This window comes from Micropterus salmoides, unplaced genomic scaffold (assembly GCF_014851395.1).
Source record: "Micropterus salmoides isolate LMB-PRFRI ecotype aquatic unplaced genomic scaffold, ASM1485139v1 Ms_hic_scaffold_4, whole genome shotgun sequence".
In the NCBI taxonomy this organism is placed as follows: Eukaryota; Metazoa; Chordata; class Actinopteri; order Centrarchiformes; family Centrarchidae; genus Micropterus; species Micropterus salmoides.
This window is the reverse complement of record NW_024043372.1, coordinates 7,714,404-7,732,225: the sequence shown is the minus strand read 5'-3', so window position 1 is coordinate 7,732,225 and position 17,822 is coordinate 7,714,404. Positions and strand designations below refer to the sequence as shown.

The following is a 17,822-nucleotide window of genomic DNA, read 5'->3' as shown; positions in this document are numbered from 1 at the left end:
CCTCCCTTTTTCTTTCATATTAACTCTCTTGCTCTCTTTACATCTTTCTTCTCCATCACTCACTTTTTCTCCCTCCCTCTGTCTCTCTCTGGCAGACGTTCAGACTCCCTGGTGACCAAACTGATAAGCTTGTATTAAGCTCTCTCTCTCTCTTTCTCTCTCACTCTCACTCAAACTCACACTCACACACACACACACACACACATACACACAAAGCAACTGCGTGACACCAAGGCAGGTCACACTAGGCAGACGCACTCACGCGCACACACACACACACACACACACACACACACACACACACAGGCAAACGCATGACTTGCATGCACATGCGCAGACCGATAGATAGAGAGGACACTCACACACACATACATACTAGCGTGACTTGCATACACAAAGACAGAAAGAGAAATTCACACAGTAAATTAAACCAGCAGGAGGCCCTCAGATGGTGCAAATGTAAATTAAAACATAAATCATTTTCCCCACAGGGTAAATTCCAAAAAATAGCATGTTTTACCTCAAACAATAACACCATAGGAAAGATTTGTACTTTGACACTAGGTGCATTTCACTTAATGTGATGCATGCTGGTTAGAAATCGTGTCTGACTTTAGCGGGCGCTGCAAAATGTCACCATGTCACATGACATTAAAACCTAAAGCAAGGCGACTGCAGGCGTCGAGTCCGGCAGCCGCAGTTGCCTTTCTCAGGCTGCACAAAGTTGGAACCACACTTTTGCCTAGTCTCGCTGCATTTTTCTTTGCAATTGCCGCAAGATCAGTCATTGATCTCAGCTCTGAGTAAGCTCACGCAGGTAGAATGTGTCTGATTTTACGGCGCCGACCCTGCAGTCACCTGCAGCTCACGTTAGACTATGAAGTCGCCGAAAGTCAGCCACCATAATCTCAAACGCACCTATTGATGCTCCTCTGCCGTGACAGACTGTAGCGCCCCCCTGCTACATTGCCATTTTGTAGCGTGACATTGTCAGGTTTTGTACACAAAAAGAAAGGAGGAAATGAAGTAACATGGAGCTGGACTTTGATTCAATCCAATTACCGCAGGTAAACACTTAACTGCCCCACAACTACACTGAACAAAATTATAAACGCAACACTTTTGTTTTTGCCCCCATTCATCATGAGCTGAACTTAAAGATCTAAGACTTTCTCTATGTACACAAAAGGCCTATTTCTCTCAAATAGTGTTCACAAATCTGTCAAAATCTGTGTTAGTGAACACTTCTCCTTTGCCAAGATAATCCATCCACCTCACAGGTGTGGCATAACAAGATGCTGATCAGACAGCATGGGTATTGCACAGGTGTGCTTTAGGTTGGTAAGAGGCTCGGGAGTGTGCATGCAGAGAACCTGATCCGACCCGATTCCCTCACATAAGAAGCAGAATAGAGAAAACAGGCAAGCCGTTCATTTCTATGTGAGGTTATAGCTCGTTGACAAACAGGCAGTAAAAAAGTGATTTATGATTTCATTGAAAAATTACTTCGGCCTTTGTTACAAAGCAACGAGAGTAATTAGTTGCATGATTTCAACAGGTCTCTTTTCAGAAGTATTTTAACATACTCAAATGTATCAAATATTAAGTGGATTCTGGTGTTTATGCTACTGCTCAGGTGGAAAATGGCCATATCTTTAAATACGAGGTAAGAGTCTTTTAAGCTGTAAGAATAGTTAAATGGAGTCCTCAGTTATACTGAAGATGTATTTAGTATCAGATGGCAATGTGGTTATGGTGGAGGGTGAGGAGGAAAAGTGAAAAAGCTCTGATATAGTGTCTGGACTGACAGCCACAGAGTCCACAAGGGCTTAAGACTGTCTCACTGCAGTATCAGCAAGCATTTAAGGGCTCTGGCATGAACTTCTGGAGACTTCCCCAAAGATTTTTAGCAAGTCTGCAACTCTGTAGGTTTCAAAGGGAATAGCCCATAATTCATTGCAATATTGACATCAGTAAATAAGGACACTGGGGAAACATTCAAGAAAGTAAAGTTTATGAAGCCCACCAGGTAGAAATGTAAACCACAACTATATACGTATAACCCTTATTACATCTTGTATTGCTCTGTACATTATTGCGTATCTTGAGACAAATATGTTGTAATGACACACCCATAATAATTTCAATCTGTGCAAGATCCACACATCACATTCTCACTCCTGACTCATTACATATTGACGCTTAGTCAAGGCCCTTTTGAACACCTGGGTACCCCTTTTGCGTAATTTTTAGATATTTAAGGCTCAGTGGTCAAGTTCGCAATGCTTAGCAACAACAAATATGCAACGTCAGGTAGAGTTAACAACAATAAATATGCAACGTCAGGTAGAGTTAACAACAATAAATATGCAACGTCCGGCCGTTAACACATAAGTTAATTTACGTCACATTGCGTAACTTACGCAATTTACGTAACCTGCGTAACTTAAATAAAATATTTAATGTTGACTTTTTGTTTCACACAGGACACGAACACCGGTCTCCTGGTTCAAAGTCTGGGTTCTGGCCCTCCATCCACCCCAACCATCTCCTTACACAGTACTTTCTGCTAAATATCATATACCTAACTTTCAAAAACTGACACTACAGTGTTTCCCCCATTGTGTTGAACTATGAAGCTGTGATCTGGGATCCCAGTGCATTACAAACTGACAATGATGACACAACTGATGGGTCTTGACCATGCATCCATATGTGACGAGTCAGGGAGTGAGAAAGGGTTGATCCACAACCCTGCACCGTTTTTGTAACACATTTTGTAACATAATTGTACTTCTGTAAGAAGACCCACAGGCTTTCACTTTGAAAGAAGAAAATGTTAAAAATTAAAAACAAATCTTATTCTTATTTAAAGGTCCAGTGTGTAATATTTAGGAGGATCTATTGAAAGAAATGCAATATAATATACATACATATACATATTTTCAGTGGTGTATAAAGACCTTATATAATGAACCATTATTTTTTTATTACCTTTAGAATGAGCTATTTCTGTCTACAGAACCACAGGTCTACCCTACATGGAAGTCACCATGTAGCGCCAGCATGTTTCTACAGTAGCCCAATCAGACAAACTGTTCTACAGAGCACGTTTCGTCACTACGTTGAATACATATGAAGAATAGGAAAGAAGAATAAGAAGAAGGAGTAGTAGTAGTCGTCTGGTTTATTAGAAGAAAGAAGAGAAGTGAAATTAGGACAAATGGAGGACCACATATATTATTTAGCACAGGTTTAGCACACCGTAGCTTCTACTACACGCTTGCAAAGGGAAGAGTTGTGAGTCATGAGTGAGCTGTTGGTTGCAACTCGCAACCCTCACTACTAGATGGCACTAAAACGTACACACTGAACCTTTAACACAGTTCAACAGTAAATGTCCTTAATGTGAAACTGAGGTAAAATACATTTCACAATACAGTCATTTTCAAAACGACTACATATTAGACATAGAGTCTAGACAAGATTTCCATTACGTAGTTCAAGTTTCTTGTTATTACCGCGTTCCTTTATTAAAAATATTACTGTGTTTAACACACAACTAAAAAGCATTTCTATTTTGAAAATAAAGAGTAAAAGGCATGACAACCATCCTTTTGCTATTGTAGAGTTCACAAATATGTAGTCAGTGTGGTTTACAAAAAGTTAATGGTTCTGGAGGCAGTCATGTGTATCAGCCCAAACAGAGCTTCCTAAACTTCCTCAATCTGCTTTCAATTGAAATTGTGTGGTCACCTGCCCTCTCTAAACTAATTTGAGCAAAAGATGATATTTTAAAAATTTGGTAAACATACATTTAAATCCCATACAAAATGAAAATAAATTAACAATAATGTACAAATCAAATAGTAACTCAGCTTTTTTCCTGCCTAAATGTATACATTAGCTCAAACTGCTATTTAGTCATTTACTTAAAGCTCTGTTAGCAAGAGACACTAAATTCAGTTAAAAGAGGACAATAAAACACTTTGGTCACATTGCTGTGTAACCAGAAGTCTAAATTATTTTGTAACGTTTTTAACTTCATGCTACCCTTGTTTACTTGTTTTCAACAAAATTAGCAAAGAACAAAATAACATTGTCAAGTCTTTAGATAAGTTATTAGATGATCCTTCAGAAATCTGAGTAAAGATTTCTACCATGAATGGCATTGTGGTGGATTCTCAAGGCTTCCAGCATGCAGCATAGTTAGCAAGGCGAGCATGGTTAGCATGCTAAAGATAGTTTCCCGTCACTGAATGACCTGTCATGTATATGAGAAGAACTAATGAGTCTGGTGTGAGAGTGTGTGTGAAGCCTCCACATATACGTATATGCCCTTGAATAATTTATGTACATTTAAAGTTAAATGTGACTAGTTTTTATTTTCTGCCATTATTTGACTGATAAAACTATAATTTCCTTTCCATGTGTATATCCCTAAAGCTTTGTGTATGGGTGTATTATCTTTGAACATTATAATCATATTAAATGTATCCAAATATTCCTTAATTTTCCTTGTGTACATGATATAGCATTGTGGATAGCATGGATTGCTTTATTTCTCTACAAGCTGTTGTGTGAAATTTGTGGGTGTGTTTGCATGTGTGTGACTGTTTGTAAGACATTTCTGTCAGTCCCTAAGTGTAATGATGACATTATCGTCCTGTCCTTTCCACAGCATTTCCCCTTCAAAATCTAGCATCTTGTGTTTGCGGCAGCGCAGCAGGATGCCCACCACCTTATCTGAGATCTTCACGTAGCGATCAAAGAGCCGTCCGAAGCTAATGATAGTCCTCCCCTCTTTATCCTTAAAGCCCATGTCTCTGATAATCCATACCATCTCTTCCATCTCCCTGTGGATGTGTTTTTGGGCTCTGTCCCCCCTCTCTGCCGTCTTGGATCCGTCTTTGGGGCGACCGTAGCCGGAGTCGCCCTTGCGGAGGCGCTGGGCCATGGCATACTCATGGTCAAACTCCTCGCTGAAGGGGTTCAGCTTCTGGCCCTCAATGTGCTGCTTGGACCACTGCTGCCAGCGGTTTTTGATGTCCCCTGTAGTGGCAACCTTAATCTGGAGACAAAGAATAGTGGCCAGGTTAACATCAGAGTTTAAAAAGCATCCGATATTTTCCATACAAACAAATGAACAAAGCGAAACATCTTATGTAAATTAGGTTTATTAAAGGGGCACCTCCAGGGCCAAAAGCTGGACCCCTTCAGATGATGTCCTAGTGGCGTCATCAGAGTTATCTTTACCTGAAAAATTGCACTATAGAGTTTGAAAAGAAGACATTTACAATCAGATGGATATAATGGAGGAATATTAAGTTGTATTATTGGAAATGTAGCATCCAGCATTTTCAGAATTCAGGACTTTACACCCTAAAAAACAAAATCTGTGAGTAAGCTTTGTTTGGACCACATTTCCATAACCCCTGCTACTTTCTGTCTTAAAGAGGCTGTTGCTCTCTTTCAGTTAAAACTAGTTTGGTATTATTTTTTTCAGATCTGCTAAGGATTCTGCATCGACCCCACACCTCTGCCCAATCTTTAAATAAACTCCCCTCCAGTTGGTGTAATTGATCCCCATCTTGGCCTTTGCTTCACAGCCAGACATACACTAATGGCAATACTGTATGTATGCTAATATAAACTAGCATGCACAGACGTATTTTACATCCAGTATTAGTAATTTTGTGAAAAGCAGTGCTATTACTAACCAATTCAAACTTTAAAAAATCCTTCTCTACATCTTCTCATCTCTAATTCTTCCTCCCTTTCTCCATCCTCTTTCATTTTGTATTTGTCTTGCTTCTCATAATCTCTTCCTCTTTTCTGTCTCTATGCCTTCATTCATCAACATCTTCTTTCCCTTCCTATTTAATCTCTTCACCCACTAAGACCTCCCTGTCCCCCCTTCCCCCCTCCTATCACCTCCCTCGGTATTTTCCTCAGCTTGCCAGGTCTTCAGATCAATGTCACCATATCTCTTTGGTATTTGTGCTATGAAAAGTGAAGACTTGTTACAGAGGGACCTTCCATGAAACCCTAAACCTGTAAAGTGATAATGTTCCTGATCCCATTTTTTCTTCTTTGAATTTAACCTCCGTCTTTGTTTCTAGGCAATGGTTGCCGTGTTTCTGCTCTGCACTTTGACCAGTAGTGGAAAAGTAAAGTATATTCAAGTATACATTTGAGTTATCTGTACTTTACTTGGGCATTTCCATTATATGAGAGAAATTGTACTTTTTATTTCACTACATTTCAGTCCAACAGCTTTAGTTACAAGTTACCTGTCAGATCAGATCAGTTTATAAAATATGGCCCATTGTAATAGATTAAACTACTCAACAGCATGCAAAGTACTTAAAGTTGGCAGTCCTAATGTATACCCTGTGAAAGGAGCCATTCTAAATAATGGTGACTTTTACTTTTATACTTAAGTACACATTGCTAATTGATTTTATTAATTATTATTTAAATTCTTAAATAATTCTGTATCTTAACTTTTTTTAGAGTATTTTACAATATGGTATTGCTACTTTTATTTAAACTGTCTAATCAACATTTTATATAAACACTGGATCAGAAGACTGTGTGTAATGTATGTGGTGTTGCTTGTAATGACAAATACACAGACCACACACCTGACTTTGCAGTTTGTTTAGCTTTTAGCTCATTTTATGCACTTTTGCTGTTTGGGTTCTATCTCTGCGCCTTCTTCAACATTGTTTCCAGAAGCAGCAGCCATTTTAAGCAGCAGCACCCTATTTTTCTAAGGTGCAGACCAAATCAGAGCTGGTGTTTGTTTGCATTTAACAAACATATCTTAAAGGCTGATGGCCAGATTGCCAAGAAATCTGTTCCATTAAACCAACCTCAATGCCATTGGGCATTTCTTCTTCTTTTGATTATTAATATTTACATGTTATTGTTTAACATGGACAATACATTTATCAAATAATTTTAATTCAGATGGCATTCCCATTACATTACATGAACATTGCAAACTCATCCAAATATATAAAGTTATTTTTCCCTAAATTATTCTTGTCTCTCATATTACCTCTTTCTCCCCTGTTGTCCTTCACTGCCCTCTCCCCCTTCACCCAGTTTTCCCTCCCTGGCTGTTCCACCTGAAGGTCAGGTTGGAGAACATGTTGCAGAGCATGACTATATTTATTTACATATATTCCACTGCGCTGCGGTCCAGCTTGTGTTTTTATGAGTTGGACTTGCTCTCTGGCAACCCTGTTGACACATCAAGGGGCTACTGGTCGGCTCCTTTTCCTTTTATAGACGGTTTTAGTGTTGGAGCTATGCAACTGTTATGCAGTCAGGTGTCCATGAGGGAATAGGATTTCTTCAGGTGACATCAAGGGGCCTTCTGCTTTAACTTGTGTATTCCATATGACTTGCATGGGAATATTTATGCTCAAATTTAGCGTATTTGTCCTCGACTGTGTGTTTGATTCAGAAAATGCAGACAGGAGAAACTCATAACTGTCTGGTAAAAACTTCTGTCTCATACTTGAAATTAAGGGCAATCAAGGTTTGACTTATTGACACATATTAGGTCTTCTATAATCCTGTCACCAGCAACACTAAAAAGTACAAAGGATCAGTATTCTCACAATCTCTATCACAAAATAAAATGTCTGGGTGTCTGAGCCAAAAACTTACTAATAAATCTACTAAATGGCAATTGACTAATAACAGGGCATTTAAGGAATGGGAAATATAAATCACATATGAGTACCATGGTCAAGTTTGCTATAATGATATCTTGTTTTTTTTGTTATTCATTAATATTATTATTACGTTTTCTTTCTTTTCTTTCTAAGCAACTGTATTGTATTAGCCTAGTCAGCTAACTTCTCATTCAATTTAATTTTAAGTGCAGCAGAACAAGCTTATAGCAAAACACTGACCTATCATCAGTTTCTAAAGTTGTCAATGTGTTATCCAACAATCCAACCTATGTTACGTGTCTAGGAGCCATGAAACTATATTATTATTATGAATTATTATATTCATTTGAAATCGTGTTTCTGGCTACCTGATTAATGAATGTCAGTCCAATATTCACTGTCCTTTTAGCCCTTGCTTTAGCAGCTAAATTCTCAAGGGGTGGGTTTATCACTGCAAGTGACACCAATTCCACATTACACACAGTTATAAGATCCTTTGTTAATATAAAAATATTGATTGGTTTAGCTTAAGTTAAATTTAAATTCATGTTGAATCATTTTAAATTATGTTGGTAACATAATATCATCATGTTTAAACTTTATTCCATCCATTTATAATCTTTGTAATATACCACTCTACCTTGGGTCTGTTTGTCTGTTTCTTGGGCTGGATGTCACCCTGCTCAGTTTTTGGTTCACCGTTGTCGCTGAGCCCAGCATCCTCTCCCAGCCCACTGTCCTCTGTGTCAACACTGCTGCTCCTTGACCCCAGCTTCTTCTCCTGGAGCACCAGCTTCCTGTCTTGAATGACCCCTCCTCCTGCGTTCTGTAGCGCCCTCATCTGGCGCCTCCGTGTCGGGGACTCGTTGCCCAAGAACGGCTTGCTCTCTTTGGGACCCAACTCCATCTTCTCTCTGATAGCGTTGACCAAATCGCTGCTGCTGCACTCACTGCGTTTCGGCTGGACAGTCTTGTTCACAACACAGGTCCGGATCTTACTCCCACTGTTAGCAGCATCAGCTGCAATTAAGCGTGGGGTAACGGTGAGTTTGACCACATGGTCTCGCTCTTTTTTGGCTTCTTCTTCAATAGATGAAGGCATCCAGCCACTTGGGATGGCGTCCTGCTTGTTGGTGTGGTCATTAGCCCAGCCCTGCCAGTTCTTGGTCAAGCTGGCTACCATAGCAGCGCATTTTATCTTCCGTACTGCCCGTTGGAAAGCCTGAGGCTCTGTGGTGAAACTGTGGTGGTCCCACCACTACTCATGGTGACAGGTACTAGAAGGGACGTTTCCTAGAAATCCTTCCTAATGCTTCAGAAATGTTCTCTGTTGTTGGAAAATTCCAATAAGCAGATTGTGTTTTCCTAGATCCTATAGTGAATTCTTAGAGTTTCTATGTGTCTTTGAGTTGCACTGTTTCCAGTGTTTTTAAACTGTCCAAAAATGAGAGGTTAGCTCAATGCATAATATAATAACAAAGCATAAGAAATAAAATAAAAAATTGATTTTGAATTTGTTTGAACAAATATTGAGCTTGGTTCCAGATTCCGACTTAAATCTTCTCGCAAACTTCCCAGATGATCGGGACAAAAGTCTATCCGCCTCTGCCTTTATAGCCGAGTTGGATCTTCACAGAAATATCCAGAGCCTTTCAGATAGTCAGTCGGTCAGTGGGTGAGCCCCTGGTGTGAGGAGTGCGAGGACTTTGGCTATAATCCTCTGATGAAGCCCCTCTGGCTCCAAACCGACCTTTAAATAGTGAAGGGTCGTAAAGGAAGTGATGTCGCGCGATGTCCACGTGAGACAGGAAAGTCCAGTGTCAACATTCTTGTTATTGACACAGGTTCATGCACGCACAAGCGCGCGCGCACACACACACACACACAGTGACTGAGGAGTGGAATTTCTCCCAGTGGGATCCATGGAACAGGTGTCCAGTGTTTTTAGCTCTGAGGTTTCTGTCCTTACACACAAATACACTGAAACAAGAAACAAGAAACAGGCCTTTGCTCTGAGTCAGTCTGCTATACATGGGGGACAAGCATGTGTGTTCATTGTGTATATATAGGGATGTTTTCATTCAAATACACAACTTTCCTTTACTGCACGACAAGCTTATGCTTTGATGGGAGTGTAAATGTTTTAAATTAAGTCACATACAAACCATCTTGAGTGTGTGTTTGTCTGCATGTCTGTGAATGCCTAACTGTAACTATTTCAGTGTCTGTGTATATTTGTGAATGTGTGAGTGTGATATTCTGGATTATGATTCATACTGTATGTGTGTTAGATTCAATTAAAGGGACTCCATATTGGCTTCAAATGCACCTTACTCACTTGTTGTCTGCACTCATCTGATGTTTTTAAAATGGCTGTAATTGTTTTTACAATTATTTTTGTTTCTTGATTGGTTGTGTGGATATTTTTTGAACTGTGGTCATGGTATCTTGTATACCTGATATAGTCAATAAAGGGTTTTTATTTCTGTGTGATGCCAAGTGTTTGGCCCATCCCACATGGAATTACATGCACTGCTATTTATTAAACATCAAAACAATATTACATGCATCTTCTGGTAACTTTCAAATAAAAAAATCACAAATTCAGAAATGATATAATTACGTTGCCATGAATAATTTTAAATTATTAACTCAAATTGTTACCAAACTCTTTATATAAATAAGTCTTAGAAACTGACTGCTTCCGTAGTTTTATCTGAAAAGAGTCTGTTTATGTTTGTAATGAACAAACAAAACAACTTTGCTGCTAATGAACCTGTTTGTTTTTCACTACATATTCCCCAGTGACTTAACTCTCATATGGCTTGTTACATAATATGTACACTGTGATATAAGATTCTTCTTGGCAAACCTCATTAATGACAGTCATTATAATCAGCACAGGGGAAAGTAAAACTGTAGTTTGAGTGACAGAATGACTGAGAGATTTATTGTGCGATTACCGATTAATTAGCAGCATCCAGTCATTAGTGTTCATTAAACAGAATTAAATGAGACATTTCACCAAAGAAATCTGAGATGACTTCCAACTGTGGTACTAATTCTCTTTGATTCATGCTTTAATCCTTTTTTCTTACTGCTGTCATCCTTATAGCATATATACTATTGAATGTAATTTATAAGAGCAGAAAATATGTTTTTGATTGATTTGAAAAGCCAACAGACAATGAAGAAGCTGTGTAGTTGCAGTTAGTGTTTATCATGACATTTAGTTGAACCTTGTTGCATCACCGTCATGCACAAAATACAATGTAAAGATAACCACTCAGGTATTATTGATTTACTTGATGAACCAAAGCATAATTATAAATTAAGAAATGTTGACAATGCTGTTTGTGAGAATTAATAATACGTTTCAGTCCTGCTAAACCCTTTCTATCTCTTCTGAGTGTCTGCGGACTAAAATAACCAACCGGGGGCCAAGCTGTCACCAGCTCAGGTTTCTGGCATATGTGTGTGTGTGTGTGCATGTGAGTGTGTGTGCTTCAGGTTCCTGGCCTCATGCCAGCAGCTGCCTCACGTGCACGCTCCCACCACCCACTGTGCACGGCAGGCTTGCACAGAAATAGACATGCCTGGCACTTGAAAGATATGAGAAAGGTGTGAGCGCGTTGTGTAATGAGACGAGTATATAGACGTGACTTAATCAGAGGAAAGGCTCTTTTTATATTGTATGTGAACCGTGAGTCACTGGCTGAATAATAATTGTCGATCCCTGTAGGAAAACTCTTTGTGTTTCTTCACCTGCAGCATAGAGCAGGTTCAGCTCTGCTTAATGGCACTATGATAACTTCAGACTGAAATTAGAAACGTTGTTGTACATTTTGATGAAAAAGTAAAAAAGACAAACCTAAAAGTAAGAGTCACATGCAAATGATTTAAAAAAAAATAGAGAAGAAAAGAAAATCAATGTCAAACTGTCCCCATCAGTAATATAAACACAGATATTTGTATATAATACAATAGATTTGTAATATAATACATACCTTTACACTTTCGCAAATTTCAATAGATTTCTGTGGGTTTCACTCAGGATAAATTGTTGATTTGCTTAACTAGAAATACAAAAAGATAGAAAAAAGTAATAAAAATGATTAAGTTATTAATGGAAAATACAGTCTACTGTTCTTAAAAAGTGCATTTAAGCTTGCCACATCTGTACATTTATTCATTTAGCTGACAGATTTATCCAAAGTGACTTACAATTGCTATTTTATATCAGAGGTCGCACACCTGCAGAGCAACTAGGGGTTAAGTGTCTTGCTCAGGAACACATTAGTGCGTGAATTTTTCTAAAGGTATATGTGCATTGAGTCCGTTTACACATTGTGAATCAGTATGGGGACCTCCTTTAGTCCAGGTAGACATTGCAGAATTACATTTCAGAATAAAATTGTTTTTGAGGAGTAAGCTGGTGATAAGCCTTTGAACCTTACTGGGTCACATGTAGGAAGCTTCCAATCTCAGTTTTTTATCTGTTAAAGTTTGGGGAAAGGTTACTATTAAGGTGTCTATTTCTATTTGAAATCCAACATCTGTCTCCCATTTTTATTTAATCAGAGCAGTATTAGTCTGAGGTGAGGACTTGTTAAGGAACACTGCCTCTGACCATTGGGTCATACAATGTTTTGTCAAAACAACCGTGCCTGTTGTTTTCTATGCAACGAACGAACCGGTGCTGAGAAAGTGTGCTTTTTCCAGTGTAAACACAAAATGTAGAATTCATACATGCATCAGAAGGAGCATCTGAACAGAGGTATGTTTTCTTCTGCTTTTCTTTGGTACTGCAGCGGTCACAGTGGACGAGGTAAGACTTTTTTTTTCAGATATAACAATATGCAGACCTCTACAAACTATAATCTCAGGTTGATCAATCATGGTTGAGCTGGAGATACTAGCATTCCAGGTCAGAAATTCATTCAAATAACACAAATATGCTTTATCTGCCTTGGTGATGCTTCATCTGTTTTACTGCTATTTAAGCTATTTGCTTTATGTAGCTTAGCCCTTTTCATTTATTGTCTCTTTTGTCTTCTTTTCTATATTTATCAGTTGTATGCACAGGCTGTGTGCATACATCAAGTGCCCATCTATAGAAAAGGAATTTACAATATGGTTGGGTTGGACATAAGAGCTCAGTGGGAAAGTTTTGGTCACAATACATTTTTGAAACAATGAAAAGTGTTTCTTTCAAACAAGGTTTTCCCCAAATCTCACATACCCAGGCCTCCATCTGGTCAGACTCATGATGATAAGCTGTTGGTTTGCAGGAAGGACTAATAAACCATGAAATGTATGGCAAAGCAAACTTCAAACATCTCTTCAATCATTCTTTGGAGTTTGCTTGACGTTTTCAGCGATTGATTGAGCTGATGTTACTGGATTAGCTCAGCATTAAGTTGAGTAAGTCAGCAAGAGCTGGATTCAAAAGTGTAGTTTTGAAAAGCATTTGCAAATCCCTCTGCAATCTTTCCCTGCAGACTTTGGAATGTCATTGTTCATTTTGTCGAATTCCCAAATGTGACTATGCAACAGAACCACTAACAATCCAGTGTGAACCTATACTTCTCACTGTGTATTGTCAGCAAGAAAGTATCTGATGAAAAACATACTCATCAAAACATTATAAAAATGCCTATTATTCAATTATTCAAATTGATTCAGAATGAAAAAAGATGTATCCCAAAGACTGTTGGAAGTTCTTCATAAGCTGCTTAACAATCTTCAGTTGCTTGCTTCAGTACAAATTAAACTGCCATAACCTCCCTTTTTCTTAGACCCCATGAAAACCATTTATATTTATATATTAAAGTCCGATTGCGTCTAAAATCACCTCCATAGGGGGTCTGAGACGCATGTTGAACAGGTATATATTCATCCATTGCTCTAAGACGCACATGTAATCTTTACTCCTCCCATAGAGTAACTATATCAGTAAGCAGTCTGTGGAAATAGCCACTCATTGTGTGATTTACTTAAAACAAAAAATTTGGTCTTCTCTGTATACTTGTGATAACAGCAGCTATACTAAAATTACACACAAATAAACACAGTTGTTAATCTCTTGAACTGATCATTTAACCTTGAGAGTTCAATGCTGATCCAAGCTGTAGAAGTGTTCCAACAGTAAGACACATTGTCTATGGCAAAAATTAACTCCTCCCACTTTGCAGCGCTGTTGCAGTATAGTTCTCTTGAATTTATGTACATTTCTCACAAACACACGGGATGCATCATACCAGGATCTGTTATCTATGATTAAAAAAAAAACATGCCATGCAGCTGCTGGTTCTGTACTAGCAACTTCTTTTGGTTTTAATTGAAGCACACTCAAATTCTCTACTTCCAGATTTATTTTCTGGTAGTGTGAAAAATGATGTTCTAGTGGGGAAGCAAAACAGAAAATATAAACATAAAGAACTTTAAAACATAAAGAATCCAAATATTTAATTCTTAATATAAATAGTAAAACATTTTCTGGGGGTGTGGGAATGCATTGGAGAAGAAGTGTTTTCGTTTTGTGGATTTCTAAAATCCTTATCATGGCATGCAGGAATGATGGTGTCATTTTGCTGTTTTGCTGCTAGTAGACAATATAAGTTGTGTTTATTGCACCATTCAAATATAACAGTTCATGCAACTTCGACTCTGCGGCAGCCCTAATAACCCATCCTCACCTCAGCAGGAAGAAAGGGAAAGGGGAGGATTTTACGGCTCCATTTTCTTATCAAAACATTTTAACAACAGAAAACTGGGGTCAATTATCCCAAAGGGTTTTTCACTGACAAAACATTTTACACAAGTATAACAGTTTCTATATTTTTGCCGTGCGTGTTTCTCTCTTGCATAATGGGTATATTTTAGTCTAATTGGAGGATGTCTTTTTCTGTGTGTGCTGACGCCATCGCTGCAGAAAGCCAAGCCAGAAGTGAGATCTCATTACTGGTTGGTTCCTCCGGCTGAGCCAAGTGCCAGTACTGGCAGAGTGAGAAACACACTGCGATTGCACAGCCTTTGACACACATACTCACACACATTTGCACTTCTGTACTTGTGAGGGCCCTCAGAGACACAATACATTCCCTAACACATAACCCTAACCTCAGTCATCACAGCGACATGGTAAACTTTAACCCTTACCATTAACTTAAAACTAATTCTACTATTAACCCTCAAACAGCCATTTGAGGAAGTGAGGTCACTTTCCAAAAATGTCCACACTTTCAAAGTCTAAAACTCTAGTTGGTAGAAACACAAGCATGAACACATACACACATATGTACAGTATAGGTTAACACACACACACGCACGCAAATGTGCTTTCCAAGTCTCACTGTGAGAAGACAGATTGGAGTCAGTGTGAGAAGAGAACATTTCTCTGGCTGCCCATGATGACGATGACATCATTGCGCAGCACTGGCGATGAACAATGTGCTCTAATCCGTCTCTGGTGAAAAGAGCAACTGTCCCTGGCTCTGGATGCTCTTCAGTCTGGATCAACAGAGGAAACAGTTACACTACTCTATGTACAGTTACAGTGTACAACAAAAAACAGCTTGAACACACTTAAAACATGCCTTTGTTTGTCCTTTTTAGTTGAAAATTACACTGACTAAAAATGGCAGCATGGTATTGCTTTTGCATGCACTGTGTTATTTTAAAACTCACATACTGCTACAATCAATTAATGACACCGTCTAATTCTTCTAGAACTCTGCCACACAGTCTTAAAATATGTAACAGAGGAGTGGGGGGAGCAACCATGGACATGTTAAGGAGAACGCCCCATTCAGTCCTATGTAAGTTGCTCACTATGTGCATACGCTGAAAAGGCCTCCATGGGCTTTCTCACACTTCTGCGTTTTTGGGCCGAATGAGCATGTCTGCTAGAGTCCTTCTTCAGCCGAGCCAGTTGAGAGTATGCCTGTCGAAAACTTCCTCTAGCCGAGCCGCCTGAACTCCTGCACAAATGAATGGGATAAAATAATTTCAGACTTTCCCAATTTCAGACTTTCCCAATGTTATTGGACAATGGAATTGTCACAATTGGAATGTAACAAATTCTGATAATAACAAGAGTCCTATCAGGGAGTTTGTGACGCTAAGAAAAATGTATTCACCATTCCAATGATTGTTTATGGCAGTGGTTCTCAAACTGTGGGGTGGGCCCCTCTGCAAAATCGGTTCACAGACCAGCTCCGCTCCTGCAGACTTGGGAGCAATGAGCATATTGTTTGGGCGTCATTCAGTGTGGCATCGACAGGGATGCAGAGCTAGTAATCACAGTTAACCAGCCATGAGCAGCTATACTCCCTGTTTCCCTGCTGGAAAGACAGGGAGTCTGTTGGAGCTTTGACAGACACTACAAGCATGTTTATGGTCCCCTTGAGAGAGTCACTGCGTGGGTACTTTTGTTGTAGCTCAGCTAGCTCTAGTACGAGAGCCTGTCCCGGTGTGTGTGTCTGCTGGAGAGTGCCAGTATATCACCACAGCCCTGCTGCTTGTCACTGTTAACATTACTTTTCGCAAGCCCTAAATAGCAACAGCTTTATTTTAATCTCAGAATTAACACACACAAGTCATTGGAGGCTACTTTATTGAAACTGTATGGAGTTGAAATAGTTACACGTAGTGGTTCTCAGGGGTATGCTAATGTAAGTACTCTACAAGCAGTGATGCCACCTCGTGGCTCCTATTATTTCACAGCTTTAACCAGGAAGTGGGTGAATGTGAAAAAAGAATGTAGCTTAATAGTGTTTCAGTTCATCTGTGTAAATGTCCACATACATCTTATGCCTTTGGTTATATCATCGGTATGTAATGGCATTTTGTGTTTATTCACAATTTATAATTCATTGTTTCATTAAAGGTTTTGGATTTGAAAGCCTTGTATGTGAGATATTTTACAAGGTCATGTTTTCTGATGTTTTTCAAGCTAGTTTGTAACCAAGCTTTAGCTGGTCACAATCAAACTAAACAAACAAGAAGAAAATAAATTTTTTACTAAAACGTGACTTGAATGAAGTCCCTTTACCTTTTTAATGCTTATAAAATGTTGCTAGGGCTGTCCCCAAATAGTCGACAAACTGTCAATGAGAAGAGTCTTAATTGATCAAGTTTTCATTGGTCACAATTCGCAGAAATCGCAGATAAAAACAACAACCTCAAAAAGAGAATTGTTGCAACATGGACCTTTTCTCTTGTAACATGGACGTCACTTACCGGTACGTCTGCTCATGGATGTATTACACATGTATTATTGTACATGGCACTGCTGCTCACTGTAGGCATTGCCTTTAGCTACTAGTGGCCCTATTAGCTGAGACCTCAGAACACTAGGGAATGTTAACACGACTAACACAAAGATGGCTCAGGAGAGTTGTAAAGTGGGAGAGGAGCAAGTTGTTTGCAAGTGCATTTTATATCATTATGCATCATCCATCATGTGGATATGTCTTCAAGTATTGGTTGGAATTTGGAAGTTATTTATTCACATGTTTTGTACAACAAACCTTGTGTGATATTATTACTGTGTTGTACTCAAACCATGTTCTGATGCCCCAAAAGTATATATTTAAACTATTATACTAATATCATAAACATCTGATGACTAGTTGACTAGTGGCTTTAACTAACAACTTCTAGTCGACTAGGAAAATCTTTAGTCGGCAGAAGCCCTACCTGTTGCATACAGTTGATCTGAAGGTCTTGGATTCTGTTGCTGTTTTGAGTTGCTGTGTATTCATTTGTGTAAAGGCAACATGGTTGATATTGATAGATGATACAATGCTAATCTTAGCATAAACTGAATTCACGTTTATTGATCTATTGTGACACGTTAGTTTTCAAATTGGTAAAGGTAAATGTGTCTAATACCATTTTTTATGTTCCTTTAAGTTATTTATTATTATTATTTATTTAGTTTGATGCTACCTTATTAGCACTTTCCAGTTTGCTAAATGGACCTATAGAATCAGTGCTATGAGCAGCAAACACAACTTATTTATCTATTTGTAGAGAGCCCAAACGCAAGACACTGGAGCAGAGATGCACGTCTCTGGGATTTTAATTCCAAAAATTGCAGGATCTCAGGCTTACAGGCAGTTGCGG

At 38.7% G+C, this 17,822-nt stretch overlaps 1 protein-coding gene across 1 annotated transcript; it reads right to left on the bottom strand.

The window, feature by feature from the left end:
* Nucleotides 1–3,169: 3,169 nt before the first annotated feature.
* abraa (actin binding Rho activating protein a) lies at nt 3,170–9,396 on the bottom strand. The gene is given in 3 exon segments (XM_038697997.1): nt 3,170–5,071; nt 8,332–8,924; nt 8,927–9,396. Coding segments are annotated over 3 exon segments (1,062 nt in total). The 5' UTR covers nt 8,958–9,396; the 3' UTR covers nt 3,170–4,633.
* Between the last annotated feature and the right edge of the window lie 8,426 nt (nt 9,397–17,822).